This window comes from Arvicola amphibius, chromosome 14, assembly GCF_903992535.2.
Source record: "Arvicola amphibius chromosome 14, mArvAmp1.2, whole genome shotgun sequence".
Lineage (NCBI taxonomy): Eukaryota > Metazoa > Chordata > Mammalia > Rodentia > Cricetidae > Arvicola > Arvicola amphibius.
In genome coordinates this window covers 26,198,123-26,216,207 of record NC_052060.1, presented here as the reverse complement: position 1 = coordinate 26,216,207, position 18,085 = coordinate 26,198,123, and the positions used below count along the sequence as shown (strand labels likewise).

Below are 18,085 nucleotides of genomic sequence, written 5' to 3'. Positions count from 1 at the left end.
TTTCTAGAGCCTGTCCTGGAGCTAGCTCTTGTAGACCAGGCTGGCCTCAAACTCAGAGATCCGTCTGCCTCTGCCTCCCGAGTGCTGGGATTAAAGGCGTGCACCACCACCGCCCGGCCTATTTTTATTTTTTTTAGCTTGAAGCCAGGTCATAGGCTAAACTAGCTCTGGGTTAATGTTTTAGGCAAGAATATTTTACTTTTTTGTTTCTTTTAAAGACAGGGTCTCTCTGTGTAGTCCTGGCTATACTGGAACTTGCTATGTAGACTAGGTTGGCTTAGAAATCACAGAGATCCACCTACCTCTGTATCTGAGTTCTAGGATCAAAAGTCATAGGCCACAATGTTCAGCTACAGTTCATCTTTTTATTTTTTTTAATTTATTTTTTAAATTATTTTTTATTTGTTTATTTTTGTTTTTTACAGTCAGGGTTTCTTTATGTAACAGTCCTGGCTGTTTGGAACTTGCTTTGTAGACCAGGCTGGCCTTTAATTCTGATGTGCCTGCCTCTGCCTCCTTAGTGTTGGGATTAAAGGCATGTGCCACCACCGCCTGGCCAATTCATCATTTTAAGGTTATGCATTACAGTCAGTGTTTCCAACTGAATTTATGGGTGAGTTTCTTTGCTTTTATTTTTAGAAAAGACACATTGTAGCCTGGAGCTCTCCGAGCAGCTAAGGTAGGCCTTAAACTTGTGTTCCTTCTTCATCTGCCTCCTGAATGCTGGAATTACAGGCATTAAAATTTAGTATCATATTTCCTTTCTTTTTTTTTTCTGAGACAGGGTTTCTCAGTGTAACAGTCCTGGCTGGCCTCAAACTCACTGAGATCTACCTGCCTCTCCCTTCCAAGGGCTGGAATTAAAAGTGTGTTCCACCACTGCCCAGCTAAATCATTGTTTTTAGTTAATCTGACTATCCTCTTACAACGAAACAATTTGGCTCTTAATATTAACATATTTGTGTCTTATTATGAGCTTAAATGCTACAAAACCAGTATTCCAATGACAAACATTCTCTGTGAAGTTCAAAGTGTATTTGCACTTTTATTATTAGAATGTAGCCTGTCTGTTGTAAAATGACCTTGGCAGGTCCCATGATGGGTGAGAGAAAGACAAACATGTCATACAGAGTACAGAGTTTGAGCGTGGAGTTTATTGAGATAAAGAAAATGGGAAGGGGAGAGAGAGAGAGAGAGAGAGAGAGAGAGAGAGAGAGAGAGAGAGAGAGAGAGAGAGAGAGAGAAAGCTTCCTCTCTAGAGGTAATGGTAGAAAGGAAGAGAAAAGAGAAACAGGAAAAGTCCTGCCTGCCCCTTCAGAGGAATGGGGGGGGGGGAACCCAGGAATGGGTGAAGCTTGTCTCTTAAAGGGACCTTTGCACCTGCATTCAAACTAGGACCCTGGGCTGGCCAGGATAGACTGGCTACATCCTGCCAGATGACAAGCAGGCCAGCATAATGCCTGAATCCTAATACTGTCAACTAAAGATATATATTCAAAGGATGTGCTTAAAAGTAAATGTTAAGGTCAGGCATGGTAACACACGCTTTTGATCCCAGATTCAGGTAGAGGCAGGAGGATCTTTGTGAGTTCTGGTGTGGCCTAGACCTATATAACTAGTTCTAACCAGCCAGGTCTACAATGAGACCCTGTATCAGGGAAAAAGTGAATGGAAGTCAGGTCTTCTCTGCATGGTTAGTAGTGTGATAAGAATAGGTTCACTAGTTTTGTATCCAGTTTCGTAAATTTAATCTTTTATTATTGAATATGCAAACCATTTAACCTAATTTAAAGGTTTATAAAATATGTGAGGCAAAGAAATCATAGTTCACAGAGGAGTCTGCAGGGCTCTCATGTCTGTCCAACTCCATTCCCAAGCACTTTCTGTGGGGAATAATTTCTCCCAGCTTATAGTTCTGTTTCTGAAAGGCGAACATATGTGTGTCACTATATTTACTGTGGTTCTTTTCCTACACGACCATGTTCTCCGTTCTGTAAGTCTTTTCAGAGGTTTGTCCATTCTCAGTGATCACCTCGACACCTACCATGCTTTCTTTCGCTTTCAGAGCTCCTTTTGTTGTTGCTGGGCTAAACTTGATTTGTTCACGTTGACTCTCACCAAACTGTCTGTGTGCCTTCATTCAGTGAACACTTCCACACGCACCCCCACCTCCACCCCCATTCTAGTCAGTCAAATCTTTTTAGTTGTGGCACTTCTTTTTTCTGAGACAGGGTTTCTCTTGGTAACAGCTCAAGCTGTCCCAGAACTTGCTCTGTAGACCTGGCCTTGAACTCAGAGATCTGCCTGCCTCTGCTTCCTGAGCGCTGGGATTCATGGTGTGCACCACCACTGCCCTAGTTGTATTATTTCTATGTGTTGGGAACATAGAGACACACTTCTTCAACCCTAGCCTAAGAAAAGCTGATGGACACTGTTGTCGATACTCAAGTGACTTTGAATAGCTGGCCAGTAGCTTTAGTATAGCTGAAGTATGATTTTTAGAGGTTATGAAAGTTGGAGTAACCGTACAATAATTTTTTTTTAGACTGGCTCTCATGTAGCCCATGGCTAGCTTTACCTTGTTACATTGGTCAGCCTTGAACTCAGGGCCAATCTGTCTCTCCATCACAAAAGCCAGGATCACAGGTGTGTACAACCACACCTAGTTTACAACAATAATCGCAGCCCTTCACACCCATCCAAAGATCCTGGAATTACTTAGGAAGTCTGTCCCACTCTCAACAGCTTCCAGTTAGACTCAAAAGTTTCTATGTATGAATTTTATTTTTAAAGTAAGTATAATAAATTCTTACTCAACAGGTCAAGATGTTTCCTGTCCCACACATGAAGATTGGTTTGGTTTCCATTTCTGGTCAGCAGGGAAATAGAAGGAATAAAACATCCAATCAAATTTACTCCTTTTTATTTTGAAATTTCCAGAGAAGCTGCAGTAACGCACACATTCACTTGGATCCTATACTTTCTCCTTTACCTTGTCTATTACAGCCACGTAAACAAAACAAACAGCCCCAAAGTTTGGTGACCTGAAACATCTACCCCCTCACTCATTTTAAAGACAGGGTCTCATGTATCCCAGGCTGGTCTCAGATTTGCCCTTGAATTTCTGATTCTGCTGCTTCCACCTCCTGAGTACCAGGGTTCAGGCATGCACTTCCATTCTGGGTTTATTCATCATTGGGGATAGAATCCTCAGCCCTGTGCTTACAGGGTAGGGACTCCACAAGAACTGCATCCCTAGTCCAGTACTGTGACTAAGCTGGGTGGTCATAATTGTACTCAGGCTGTCTGCAGTCAGCTCAAAGCTTGACCAGGCCTAGCGGATTTACTGCCAAGATGATAGGGGTTTTCAGCTCCTCACCAACTTCACCTCCATAGCACTTGTAGTCTCATGGCATTAGCAAGTGACACCCCCTGACTTGGTGAATGAAAACCCTAGCAAAACCTTTTATGACCTAGCCTCTGAAGTCACTTCACCTCTGAAGTCTGCTTCACCCTGTTAAAACAAGGACATTACCAACCAGGCCACACACCAGGAGAGGGAGCCTAATCCACTTCTTCTAGGGAGGGCACTTTTGTCTGGGAATGTATCTCAGAGCCACCACATCCAGGTGCACTGTTCGCCAGTTTGCTTTGTCACCAGCTTCCCTTCATGGAACAGTTTGAGGGTGGATAGCATGTGTTGTGCTTGTTCATTAGCTAACACTGAAGGTATACGTAAGGAAAAGCAATTTCAAAACAATTGGTAAAATCAAAATTTTGCCAGGCATGGTAGCACATGCCTTTCATCACAGCATAGGAGGCAGTCAGGAGGATATCTGAGTCTACATAAGCCCCTGCCTCCCCCTCCTACCAAAGTTAGCACTGTGGTAGTACTTTATTTTATTTAGTTTTTTGTTTGTTTGTTTTGTTTTTCGAGACAGGGTTTCTTTGTGTTGCTTTGGAGCCTGTCCTGGAACTGGTCCTTTAGACCAGGTTGGCCTCGAACTCAGATCCACCTGCCTCTGCCACCCCAGTGCTGGGATTAAAGGCGCAGGCTTACTTTCTATTTCATATTCCACTTATATCCATGCTGTTTCTAATAGTCTTCTAGTCAAAGTGATTTCTATAAACAAAAGCCTTCAAAGTGTGACATTACCTTGTTTAGATTGGTGGGGCAGGGTGAAGGGGCAATTGTCCTGGGACTGTGTGTGTGTGTGTTTGTGTGTGTGTGTGTGTGTGTGTGTGTAAGCCAGCATGACCAAGCTGAGCATCAGATCAATAGCTAAAACAAACAACAAAACAAAGCAAAATACAAAAACAACCCTCTACGTACTACCAACCATTCCTGTAAAGCTGTTTCTGTTCCCTTCAATTCTTTTTCCGTGGGGAAGCAGTTGACGCGGATGCTGATAGTTTGGGACGCCTGTTTAGAGGTTCTGAGAAACTCTTTGTCACATTTGAGCAGGTAATAACTTTTGAAACTTGAGTTCTTTAATCTGAGAAGGAGAAACAGTTATCATACCCGCTGCTCAGCACCTTACAAAGAAGGGACCAGCCCGCTAGTCCAGGGACCTGGCCCCACCCGGCCCCAGGACGCCTCCCTTCCCTCCGTTAGTGCAGCTTCGAGGGGCGTGTCCGCATGCGGGGGCGGGGCTGCGTCATGGGGGCGGGGCGGGCGACTCAGCCCATCGCACGATGTGACGCGCCGCCGGAGGCAGGCCGGGCCCTCAAGATGGCGGCGTTCGCCCGGAGCGGCTCGGCCCGGCAGTAGTGGCGGGACGGCACTCGCCGCTGGGGCCTCCCGACCCCTGAGTGGCTGCTGCAGCGCCGGGAGTCGAGGATGGTAAAATGACCCAGGGGAAGAAAAAGAAACGGGCCGCGAACCGCAGTATCATGCTGGCCAAGAAGATCATCATTAAGGACGGAGGCACGGTGAGTGTCGGTTCCGCGCCGCGGGGTGGCCCCGGCGCGGGCCCAGCTTCCGCGTTCGCCGGTCCGGGGAGCACCCAGCCCGCCCGCGATGCTGTCGCAGCCGCCGCCTCGACCCGCGGTGTCCGCGGCCGGTCGCGGCGTCTCGGGGGCCTGCGGCCTCGGCCCATGTGCACCCGGCCGCGGGGAGGAGGCGTCAGCCCCCTCTGCAGCTCAGCCAGGCCCAGCGCGGCGCGCTGGGAGGCCGGGCAGCCCTGAGCTCCATATGCTGTGGCGGGTGGCCGCCGCCGCCGCCCGCTGGGTCAGGGTACGTGCGTTTTCCCGTCGTGGTCGCCGGAGCCGGAGAGGCGGTTCGGAACTCCTGGGCTCGGGGACCCGGTCGGAGGCTGGGCTCGCTTCCCCGCCCGGCGTCGTCAAGCCTGACCTGACTACCTGGGGCCTACACTCTCCTTAGAGAAGTCATCACCTTGTGCCTCAAAATAACAGTCTTTAATTTGTCCTGACGGGAGGATCAGTGAAAGACCCTTTGAAAGGCAGGCGGGCTGGGGCTAAAAAAATGTACCTTTTAGCTGATCCTTATTCTTGGGAAACTTTATGCAGTGTGCAGTGGGTTACCAGAAGAGGATATAGGATTTGTAACTGACAGACGAGTGTACACTTTTGTTGTGCTGAGATTTCCCTGCTGTTACCCTCTGCTCTTTGCTGGATCCTTTGGTATCAGGTTCGGAAGTAGAATGGGAAAAAGAGATGTGTCTCTTTCCTGTGAAGTTGCAGACATGGTTTCTTTCATTCTGTTTGTTTGTAATTTAATGGAGCCTCGGTCAGTGCTAGCAAAGCACTAAATATGTAAGTAGGCCACCACCGAGGATTTGCCGAATTCAGCTTGAATTAAATGACAACTTTCTTTTGACATTTCAGATCATGGCCTAGTCCAGCTGCCAAAATTTAGAAAGCTTGGGACATATGGAACGATTTCAGAATATGTTCGGTTAACTGTCAGACTTATTAGTTGTCATAGCTTTGACATTTATTGAAAAAAGAAGGTTCGATGTTTCCCAGATCCTTGTTACTGTACCTGATTAAAATACTACTTTAATCTCATGAATTCAAATTAGCTGCTCTGACCAAGTTGGTAGGATATTGTTGTCAGCTGTAGAAAGACATTTTTTGTTGGGGGCATTGTTTCTTTTTTTGATTTTCGAGATAGCTTCAAAGCTATAGAGAAACCCTGTCTCGAAAAACAAAACAAACAACAACAACAAAAGACCTGTTTCTGTGGCCACAGTAAGAGCTTTGCTTTCCCCATTGAATCCCACTGGGCCTCTAGTATGTGGGTAGATGGCTGGCTGGATATCTCTGTTTATCTGTCTATCTATCTATTGGTAGGTTGTTTCTTTCTCGTACATGTGAGTGTTTTGCTTTAAGATGGCATTACTTTTCTGCCTCTACATGTAAGTTAGACTACCATTATGGACATTGAGGTTTATTGTTGACATGTGGGTGTTTTGCCTGCACGTGTCTCACCATGTGAGCGGGGTGCCTGGAGGTCAGAAGCAGCCATCAGATCCCTTGGAACTGGAGTTATTATTGGTAGCCGCCATGTTGGTGCACTCCTCCCCACTCTATCCCACCTCTGTTTTGTTTTGTTTTGGGACAGGGTTTTTCTGTGTAACATCCCTAACTGTCCTCGAAGTATCTCTATAGACCAGGCTGGCCTCCAACTCACAGAGATTCACCTCCTTCTGCTTCCCGGGATTAAAGGTGTGCACCATCATCTATCTCTGGTTTTTGTTTTTTTGGGATTTTCTTTTATTGATATTTATTGAGCTCTACATTTTTCTCTGCTCCCCTCCCTGCCTCTCCCCTCCTCCTTTCAACCCTCCCCCAAGGTCCCCATGCTCCCAATTTACTCGGGAAATCTTGTCTTTTTCTACTTTCTACTTCCCATGTACGTTACATCTATGTAAGTCTCAGTGTCCTTATTGTTGTCTAAGTTCTCTGTGATCGTGGTTTCTAGGCTGGCTTTCTTTGCTTTATGTTTAAAAACCACCTATGAGTGAGTACATATGATAATTGTCTTTCTGTGTCTGGATTACCTCACTCAAAATAATTTTTCTAGTTCCATCCATTTTCCTGCAAAATTCAAGCTGTCATTTTTTTCTGCTGTGTAGTACTCCATTGTGTAAATGTACCACATTTTCCTTATCCATTCTTCAGTAGAGGGGCATTTAGGTTGTTTCCAGGTTCTGGCTATGACAAAGCTGCTATGACATAGTTGAGCACATGTCCTTGTGACATGATTGAGCATCCTTTGGATATATACCCAAAAGTGGTATTGCTGGGTCTGGAGGAAGGTTGTTTCCTAATTTTCTGAGAAATCGCCACACTGACATCCAAAGGGGTTGTACCAGCTTGCATTCCCACCAGCAATGCAGAAGTGTTCCCTTTTCCCCACAACCTCTCCAGCATAAGTTGTCATCCGTGTTTTTGATTTTGGCCATTCTTTCAGGTTTAAGATGGAATCACAGAGTTGTTTTGATTTGCATTTCTCTGATGACTAAAGATGTTGAACATTTCCTTAAGTGTCTTTTAGCCATTTTAGATTCCTCTGTTGAGAGTTCTTTGTTTAGGTCTGTACTCCATTTTTTATTGGATTATGTGTTCTTTTGATGTCCAGTTTCTTGAGTTCTTTGTATATTTTGGAGATCAGACCTCTGTCTGATGTGGGGCTAGTGAAGCTCTTTTCCCATTCTGTAGGCTGTCGTTTTGTCTTGTTGACTGTGTCCTTTGCTTTACAGAAGCTTTTCAGTTTCAGGAGGTCCCATTTATTAATTGTTTCTCTCAGTGTCTGTGCTGTGGGGTTCTATTTAGGAAGTGGTTCCCTGTGCCAATGCGTTCAAGTGTACTTCCCACTTTCTCTTCTATAAGGTTCAGTGTGGTTGGCTTTATGTTGAGGTCTTTGATCCATTTGGACTTGAGTTTTTTGCATGGTGATAGATATGGGTCTATTTTCATTCTGATATATGTTGATATCCAGTTATGCCAGCACCACTTGTTAAATATGCTTTATTTTTTCCATTTGATGTTTTTTGCTTCTTTATCAAAGATCAGGAGTTCGAAGATGTGTAGATTGATATCCAGGTCTTCTATTCGGTTCCATTGGTTCTCCTGTTTGTTCTTAATGCCAATACCAGGCTGTTTTCAGTACTGTAGCTCTGTAGTAGAATTTGAAGTCAGGGATTGTGATGCCTCCAGAAGTTCTTTTATTGTACAGGATTGTTTTGACTATCCTGGGATTTTTGTTTTTCCATATGAAGTTGGAATTCTTCAAGGTCTTTGAAGAATTTTGCTGGGATTTTGATGGGCATTGTGTTGAGTCTATAGATTGCTTTTGGTAAGATTGCCATTTTTACTATGTTAATTCTGCCTACCCAAGAGCATGGGAGATCTTTCCATTTTCTGGTGTCTTCAATTTCTTTCTTCAAAGACTTAAAGTTCTTGTCATACAAGTCTTCCACTTATTTGGTTAGAGTTACTCCGAGATATTTTATGCTATTTGTGGCTATTGTGAAGGGTGTTGATTCTCTGATTTCTTCCCCAGCCCTTTTATCATCTGTGTATAGGAGGGCTACTGATTTTTTTAAAATTAATCTTGTATTACACTACATTGCTGAAAGTGTTTATGAGTTGTAGAAGTTCCTTGGTAAAATTTTTGGGATCACTTATGTAAACTATCATATCATCAGCAAACAGTGTGAGTTTGACTTCTTTTCCAATTTGTGTCCCCTTGATCTGAAATAATTACATTGCACATATATATTATGTTTTCTTTATCCGCTCTTCTGCTAAGGGATAGCTAGGCTCCATAACTTAATGAATGTCAACAATGTTGCAGTAAGCACTGATGTGCAGATATCTGTGATGTGCTGATTTGAACTCCTCTGAGTAGTAACAAGGAGTGGTAGACCTGGTCTTGTGGCAGATCTGTTTAGTGTTTTGAGAAACCTCCATACTAATGACCATAATGATTGGAGTACCTTACATTCCCTCCAGCAGTATATAAGGATTCTTTTTTGGTGGCATCCTATCTAGCATTTGTTTTGTTTTTGTTTTTTAGGTTTTTTTAATCCCTTAATGAGTGTCAATTTTATTGATAAGAGATGGAATTTCAATGTAATTTAAATTTGCATTCTCTGGTGAGTCACGAGATTTAGCATTTTTTCTTCTGTTTATTAAATGTCATCTTCTGATACTGATTTCATTGCTGAACTATTTTATTGGACTGCTAGTTCCCAAATAACAACAATGAGAGTTATTAAGTATGAAAGGTTGGTCTTTAGCTTAGGTTTGTCTCTACTAGCTCTTATAACTTAAATTAACTCATTTATTGTAATCTACATTCTGCCACATGGCATTACCTTTCTTCCATCTTGCATCTCCTATTTCCTCTCCTTGTCTCACTGGCATCTCCCTGTCTCTCTTTTCCCAGAGTTCTGTATTTCCCGGGAAATTCTGCCTATCCTCTCCTGCCTAGCTATTGGCCATTCAGCTCTTTATTACACTAATCACACAATATATATTCACACCATGTTTGAATATCCACCAAACAGCAGATTTACTAGTTAGGTTTTTTCTTCTTTTTTTTTTTTTTATTTTGGTTTTTTGAGACAGGGTTTCTCTGTAGCTTTGGAGCCTGTCCTGAAACTAGCTCTTGTGGACCAGGCTGGCCTTGAACTCAAAGATATCTGCCTGCCTTTGCCTCTGCCTCCCGATTGCTGGGATTAAAGGCATGTGCCACCACCTCCTGGCACACTAAGTTTTTTAATTCTTTGTGTATTCTACTTGTTAGTTAATGTATCAGATGTATAGTTAGCAAGAATTTCCTCCCATTCTCTAGGCATGTCCACCCTGGTGATTCTTTTACTTGCTTTACAGACGCATCTTGATTTAATATAATCCCATTTGCCAATTCTTGACAGTTTTTCCCTGTGCTAGTGATATCCTTTTCAGAAAATCCTTGTCTACACATTTGTGTTGAAGTGCTTCCCCCTAGTGGGTTCAGTCAGGTCTTTGATTCATTTTGAATTGATTTTTGTGCAAGGTGAGATCTAGGGACCTAGTTTCATTCTTGTAGATTTGGAAATTTAACACCATCTGTTAAAAGAGGCTCTCCTTTCTCTGATAACATTTTTATGCATCTATCAGAAAGGTAGGTGGCTGTAACTGTGTAGGTTTATTTCTGGCCTCTTCTTTCATTTCTGTTTAACTATATGCCTGTTTTGTGCCAATACCATCCTGTGTTTTGTTAACTGTCTCTGTCATACAGTGTGAGATCAGGTATGCCCTAGCATTGGTCTTTCTCGTTTGAGGAATGGTATTGGAATTTTAATGGGGATTGCATTGAATGTAGATTTTTTAATAGGATGTTCATTTTCACAATATTAATTCTTATAATATGTGAACATGAAATGTCATTCTATTTTCTAGTTTCCACTTAGATTATTTTCTTCAATGTTTTCAAGTTTTCATATATAGTTTTCTTTTACTTGTGTAGTTATATTTACTCCAAGGCATTTATTTTACGTGTACAGGTGCTTTACCTGCATGTATATGTACCACATTCCTGCCTGCTGTTCTCGGGGGCCAGAAGAGAGCATCGGGTCTCCTGAGATTGGAGTTCCAGATGGTTGTGAGCCGCTGGGTGGGTGCTGGGAATTAAACCTGGTTCTGCAAGAACAGCTAGATCTTACTTGCTGATTCATCTCTCCAGCCCCTGTATATTTATTTTGAGACAACAGTAAATGGGATTGTTTTCCTGCTTTTTTTTCTCAGAACATTATTATTTATAAATAGGAAGGTTAACCAGGCAGTGGTGGCACACATCTTTAATCCCAGCACTCGGGAGGCAGAGGCCTGCGGATCTCTGTGAGTTCAAGGCCAGCCTGGTCTACAGAGTGAGTTCCAGGACAGACCCCAAAGCTACAGAGAAACCCTGTCTCAAAACCAAAAACAAACAAATAAATAAATAAATAGAATAAATAAATAGAATAAATAAATAGGGAAGTTACTAATTTTTGTATGTTAATGAAAATGTTTATCAGCACTGAGAGTTGTACCTTTAGGGTTCAGTTTAAAGAATTATATGGTTTGCAATTAGGAATACTTGACTTTTTCCTTTCCTATTTCCCTTTTGTTTATCTTTCTACTAAGACTTCAAGTGCTGTATTGAAGATGAAAAGGAGGTAGACACCCTTGTTTCTGGTTTTAGTAGAAACACTTGAGTTTTTCCCCATTTAGTATTCAAAGTTAAGAGTAGGCATAAGAACAGCATGAGTAACTGTAGAGTTAGTAAGTTACTATATGTTAAACTATGCCTGTAAGCCAGGTGATGGAGGCGCATGCCTTTAACTTCAGCACGGGAGACACGCTGGAAGAATTCTGTGAGTTCAAGGCCATCCTGGTCTACAGAGCAAGTTCCAGGGCATCCAGGGCTATTACACAGAGAAACCCTGCCTCGAAAAAACAAAAACAAACATACAAAAAATTATGTCTGTGTATCTCTTGACTACCATTTCGCCAGTAAAATGATAGAATAGGTGAATTTGCTTTTGAAGGGTCTGTACATAGCAGTAAAACTCTTAGCTCTGAGTTTTGTTGCATATAAAGACATGGTGACCATATTAAAGTTTCTAAGAAGTAAAACTGAGAATGGTGGCATTCCTCTAAAGTCAGTGCACTGTTGAGAGTGAGGCAGGAAGTGTGGGGGGCAGAGGGTCAGTCTGAGCTGTGTGGAGCCTTGTCTCAAAGACACAGGAGAGGAAGGGTGATCAGGTTCAAATCAACTGTGACAGTTCAGAGTGCATCCTGCTGTTGTTATATTATCTTTTGTCATGTAAATTAAGTAACACTCCTGTTAAAGGATGTGAGCTACAGTTACTCACATGAGTTATATATTTTACTAAAATTTAATTTTTGTTAGATTTTTAAAGTATACTCATTATTTATTTAGACTTATGTTTACTGTATGAGTATGTCTATATGCAAGCATGTATGTCTGTAAGCTATGTGCTCTGGTGCCCTAAGAGGCCATAAAGGACATTGGATTCCCTGGAACTGGAGTTGGAGTTACAGATGGTTGTGAGCCGTTGTGTGGGTTCTGGGAATATAACCCAGTCCTCTGGAAGGGAAGCAAATGCTCTGAACCACTGACCTATCCCTCCAGCCCAAGTTCACTTTTTTTTTTTTTAAGATCTTCATTGGTCTTTTTTAAACACAGGGATTAAAAACGTGGGATTAGACCAGTGATAAACTAGATAGTTCTTTGTATTACATAAAATCACTTCATTGTAGTGAATCCACAAATGAAATCATTACACAGCAAGATTAAGGTAGCCATTCAAATGCTTCCCCAGTTGTAACTACACATTCCGGTGGATTTCTATACAGTTAGAGTGGCCATTCTAAAGCTGAGGAGCGTCCATTAAGGTTTTATACTTTTGCTATCTTTATTATTATTATTATTATTATTATTATTACTACTACTATTGTTATTTATGAGTGTGTGAGCATGTGTACATGAGTGCACACACATGTGCCACTGCATTTGTGGAGATCAGAGGAAAAGCCTCAGGAGTCTATTTTTCCACCTTTACTTCTCCTTCCATCTTTATATGGGTCTGGGGTTTATTGCAGCAGGTATTTTTACCAGCTGAAACCACCTGGTACATTTTAATGCCTTTCATTGCCTCAAAAAAAGGAAAAGGAAAAGCAGAAAAACCAATCTGACAATTGAAACTAGAAAAGTAGCTTTATATTCTCTTCTGTGACTCCTGTGTCCCTTTGCCTACAGTTGATTGTTTCCTCATCACCTAGTATTACTTACCTTCTCGTAGCCGCCTTTCTTTGTTTGGTTTTTCGAGACAGGGTTTCTCTGTAGCTTTGGAGCCTGTCCTGGAACTAACTCTTGTAGACCAGGCCGGCCTCGAACCCACAAAGATCCGCCTGCCTCTGCCTCCCGGATTGCTGGGATTAAAGGCGTGTGCCACCACGCCTGGCCTTGGTAGCCTCCTTTCTAAATGTTACTGTACTGACATCTCGTACACTATAAACTTACAGGTTCTTGAAAGCAAAGGAAAGGCAGTTAGGAATTCCCCTATGTGAATTTTTTTTTTTTTTTTGAGACAGGGTTTCTCTGTAGCATTTTTGGAGCCTGTCCTGGAACTAGCTCTTGTAGACCAGGCTGGCCTCGAATTTACAGAGAACCTAGATGTCCACCAGCAGGTGAAAGAGTAAGAAAAATGTGCTCTTTATACAAAGTGGTATATTCTATTATAAAGAAAATGGAATTATGAAATTTACAGGAAAATAGACGGATCCAGAAAGTGTATTAAGAGAGGTGACCCAAACTCATGGGAAAAAAGTGTGCATTCTCTGTCACATGCAGATCCAGCCTATAATGCATATCTGTGTATGCATGAAAATGTGTACTTCTGGATAGTAGTAGTAGCTAAAAAGATAGACTCTCACGTTGGCTAGGGACTTCACTATGCAGGTGTGGATAGTTTAAACTCCCAGTCCTTTTGTTTGTATCAGATGCAGGGATTCTAGAGATGTACCACTGTGCCAGACTACTTTAGAGATTTATTTTAAAAAATTTAAGGTGTACACTTTTAGTTCTAGCCCTTATGGTTCTGCAAGAGGATCTCTGTGAGTTCAATGCCAACCTGGCCTACAAAGCAAGTTCTAGGACAGTTAGAGCAGTTCCAGGGAGAAACCCTGTGTCAAAAAACAAAACTAGAACAAAGAAAATTAATAATGTGTATGAGTGTTTGCTTATATGTGTCTGTGTACCATATGTGTTTATTGCCCATGGAGGCCAGTGTTGGGTCTCTTGGAGTTGGGTCTCTTGGAGGCGATGTTAGCTTTTGTGTGCTGCTGTCTCATGGGAATTGCTTTGTTGGAAATACCTATAAAGTAGTTGCTATATTGTTTGCAAAATGAAGTGTGCTCAGAGAAGCAGAGCTCCAGATATCCTTCTCTTACTTCTTCTACCTTCTTCTGTGGAGGATGACTGCCACCCAACCATGTCCTCACACTTTTCTTTCTGCTTTTAATGAGAATAGTCAGTGTCTAGACCCAGTCCCCAGTGCTTTCTTTTTTTTTTTTTAAACAGAATCCAATTTTATTTTTTAATTAATTAGTTAATTATTATTATTTTTTATTTATTATGTATACAACATTTCTTGTAGGCCAGAAGAGGGCACCAGACCTCATTACAGACGGCTATGAGCCACCATGTGGTTGCTGGGAATTGAACTCAGGACCTCTGGAAGAGCAGTCAGTGCTCTTAACCGCTGAGCCATCTCTCCAGCCCCTCCCCAGTGCTTTCTACTCCACAAAGAACAATGGCCTCAAGCTATTGCGTGAGGACAGGGGATCTTTATAGACCCAGATATCTGTTAAACAGCTCTAAGAATGTTTATTTCCTTTTGCCTCCCGTATCATCAGCATTGGTTTCAAGACTCCTCTCATGCCAGAAGATGTTAATTCTCAATCCACTTAAATAAAGCAGCTTACTATTTGTATAACATAGTAGATAAGCAGCCTCCTGTATATTTCCTTCGTCTCCAGATTACTTGTGGTATCTAGTGCAGTGTCACTAAATGATGGCTGGTATATTTCTTAGGGAGTGATGACAAAATACCCACTCATGTTCAATAGGACATTAGTTTACATGTGCAGTTGGTTAAATCAGTGGCTGCAGAATCTCTGGCTATGGAGTACCAGCTGCACTGTCTTTGGTAGGTGTGTGGCGGGCAGAACCTCTATATAGCTTATCCTTCAGCATTTGCTTTAGATGGGCGTATGTGGATAAATTAGCAAGCACTTTTCTAAGATTATGTATTTTGTTTAAACAAATATTATTAGGAGTACTGCTTACTAATATAATCATGGTATCTGCCAAAAGTTGCAGGTTATTGTAGTGTAACTGCCAAAAGCTTGAGGTTTGAATAAAACAGATAGCTTTTCTGAAGTAGTGGTCTGACAAGTATGATTTAAAATTTTTCAGTTATTTAAAAAGCACAAATTGTCATTAGCATGGCTTCAAGTCGAAAGTGTGAGAAACAAACTAAGACTAAAGGACTGGAGGTCTAGCTTGGCTGTGGAGCACTTACCTGTCCAGCACGTGCAGGCCTCTGAAGGTGATGCTTAGCCTTCCAAACTAAGGAGTTTTGCTGCTTTTAGCGAGGGTGCATCAGGATCCCCAAAATCAGTTTTGTCTTTTGAAAGCAGATGTCGTTTCTTGTCTTTCATAGAGGCATGACTTTTTCAAGGTATAGAGGCAGTTAGGAATTCCCCTATGTGAATTTTTTTTTTTTTTTGAGACAGGGTTTCTCTGTAGCATTTTTGGAGCCTGTCCTGGAACTAGCTCAGGTAGACCAGGCTGGCCTCGAATTTACAGAGATCCTCCTGCCTCTGCCTCCTGAGTGCTGGGATTAAAGGCGTGTGCCACCACCGCCCAGCTTGTGAAATATTTTTTTTAAATAATGAGTGAACTTGTGACACTAAGACAAGTCCTGAAGTCAGGCTTCATCCTATTAATGACTGCTTGGGTCTAGTTAGCTGTTTGTGAATTTTAGTTTTACTTTTTTAATGAGTTCAGTTTGTAGGCATTCCTATACTATTGCTGCTTAACTTGATGGAATAGCCACACCTTTCCCACTAATTAAAAAGGGGTGCAATAAATGGGTCTCCCTTAAACCTTTTCCACTTGAGACCTCTTTTCTCCAGAGAACTTTATGCACTGTGATACACAAGTGTATAAAAGAAATATACAAATTAAACACTTAATAAAGTCTTTGTTTTCTATAATTATGGCAGTAGGTTTCTGTGAGAGCAGAAAGCACTGCAGATCATAACACAGTTGCAAGTCTGAGCTGAGGTCTTGGCAGCAGTGTCAAGTAGGGCACTACTAGCATCTTGCATGCTACTGAACTCATAGTTGTTAGCCCTTGAGTTTACATAGCTGCCTAGGGAGTATATAGTGTTGTGCTGTATATCACAAACACTGGAAAGAAAGCAACATTTGAAGTCTTGTTTCTTCTGAATGTTTATTGCCTTTATTCTGTTGTAGAGTTGAAAACAGTAAATTGAGCTACTCTTAGTCTAAGAGTGTGTGTAGGCTACCCCTTGTCACCTAGCAACCACATGCCAGTTGTCAGTAGGAATCAAGGTATTAGATATTATACATCAGTCACTCTGATATGCCTTAGGATACAAAAAGAAAAAAAATTAATTTCTGTACCTAAGAAAGTGATATACTGTGGCATTCATTGTATGCCCACCTGGGCTCTGGAGTTATTTCCCCAAAACACACACTTTTTGGGGGGAGGTCTTCAAGACAGGGTTTCTCTGTGTAGCTTGGGCTGTACTGGAATTTGCTCTGTAGACTGGACTGGCCTTGAACTCACAGAGATCTACCTGCCTCTGCTTCCTGAGTGCTGGGAGTAAAGGCGAGCGCCAACAATGCTCAGCTAGTTTTTTTTAATTAATTTTTATTTTATGCATATGGGTGTTTTGACTGTATATATATCTGTACCAGGTGTCAGAAGAGGGCCTTGGATCCCCTAGAACTGCAGTACAGATGGGTGGGTGCTGGGAATCAAACCCAGGTCACCTGAATAACAAGTGCAGTTAACCCCTGAGCCGTCTCTAGCCCCTGGAGTTACTTCTTAACCTGTATATGTGTTCGCTTGCCTTTGTTGTGACAAAATGTCTGGGAAAACAACTTCATGATTTTTTTTTTATAACAATTTCAGAGGCTTCAAGCCATAATCTGTAGCTCTAATGTGTTGGGGCCCACGTGATTAAGTGAAGCATCATAGCTGAGTTTATGTGGTAAAGCAAAGCAACTCAGGTTTACAGACAGCAGAGAGAGAGAAAAAGAGACGGGAAGGGACTAGTGTACCCATCAGTAGGATGATGGCTTAGTTTCTCCAACCAAGTCCCACTTCCTCATATGGCTTGTTGACTATGTACTCAATGATGGAGTAACATGCTGCTGATGAAGCTCACTCTCTTTCATGAACTGGTTTCCTCTCGGTAGGACTACCAGTGGTGAACCAAGTCTGCAGTTCATGAGCTTTCGGGATACTGCGTATCTAACCAGCTCCATGCTTATCTCTCTCTGAGTTACCTGTAAGCCAATGGATGCAATTATATTTGTCTTTCTAGGCTGTGAACTTTGAGAACTGGGAGTGTTGTGCTTTTATGGTCTTAGAACTCCTGCATAGACTACACGCTGATGTTTGCTGAACAATTGAGATCTTACATAAAGTGGTTCCTAGCCATGGTCCTTCAACACCCCTCCCCGAAATTTTAGGTTCCTCTGATTTCTTGCTTGGAATGGGGGTATAGGACCTTAAATTCTATAAGTTTGGGAGATACATGTATTGTTTTAATGATGATGCCTTGTGACAATATCAAGAGCAATGTAGCATTTCAGCATGTACAAAAATCTAAACTCCTCAACTTTTGCACACGGCTGTTAAATGTGTTTGAAAGCCTCGGAAGTGGCACATGTTGGTTTGCGTGTAAATCTCATCTGAAATATTCAAGTTGGTTGAAGAGTCCAAACAGCAGTTTAGACTAACTATCCCCATTGTTAGGTAGTGCGTGCTGTATATTCTTAGTGTTGACTATCGTCACCGTTAGTTATTTGGGAGTTCACCGTTACTCTTTTAACATTTGAAAATAATGTCTTTCTACAGCCTCAAGGAATAGGATCCCCTAGTGTTTATCATGCGGTTATTGTCATCTTTTTGGAGTTTTTCGCTTGGGGACTACTGACAGCACCCACATTGGTGGTAAGTAATCTTTAATGTGCTCATCACTTTTTCTATAGCAGACGGCCTGTTTTCCTTTCCATGGTTAACCAATACTAACTGATCATTTCTGCAGAAGTGACCTATACTTACTGCTTTAGCTACCTCTTCCAACCTTTACATAGCCCTTAGCTGGGTGGTGGCTCAGGTGTGTGAATGGGCCTTTCATTGGATATGTCCAAGTAGAGGCTTGATCACCACTGTTGGGTAGAGGAGAAAGATCTTTACATTGATAGGTTTAGGGAAGGTGAAATTTAGGGCCCATATTACTC

The 18,085-nt window shown here is 42.0% G+C and overlaps 1 protein-coding gene across 1 annotated transcript in view; it reads left to right on the top strand.

Moving 5' to 3' along the window:
• Positions 1-4,719: 4,719 nt before the first annotated feature.
• Mfsd14a (major facilitator superfamily domain containing 14A) overlaps positions 4,720-18,085 on the top strand; it is a 34,540-nt gene continuing 21,174 nt past the window's right edge. The window contains exons 1-2 of the mRNA XM_038311210.2: positions 4,720-4,932; positions 17,700-17,795. Of these exons, the coding sequence (XP_038167138.1) occupies positions 4,849-4,932; positions 17,700-17,795 (180 nt within the window). The 5' untranslated portion in view covers positions 4,720-4,848. The remainder of the gene's footprint in view (positions 4,933-17,699; positions 17,796-18,085) is intronic.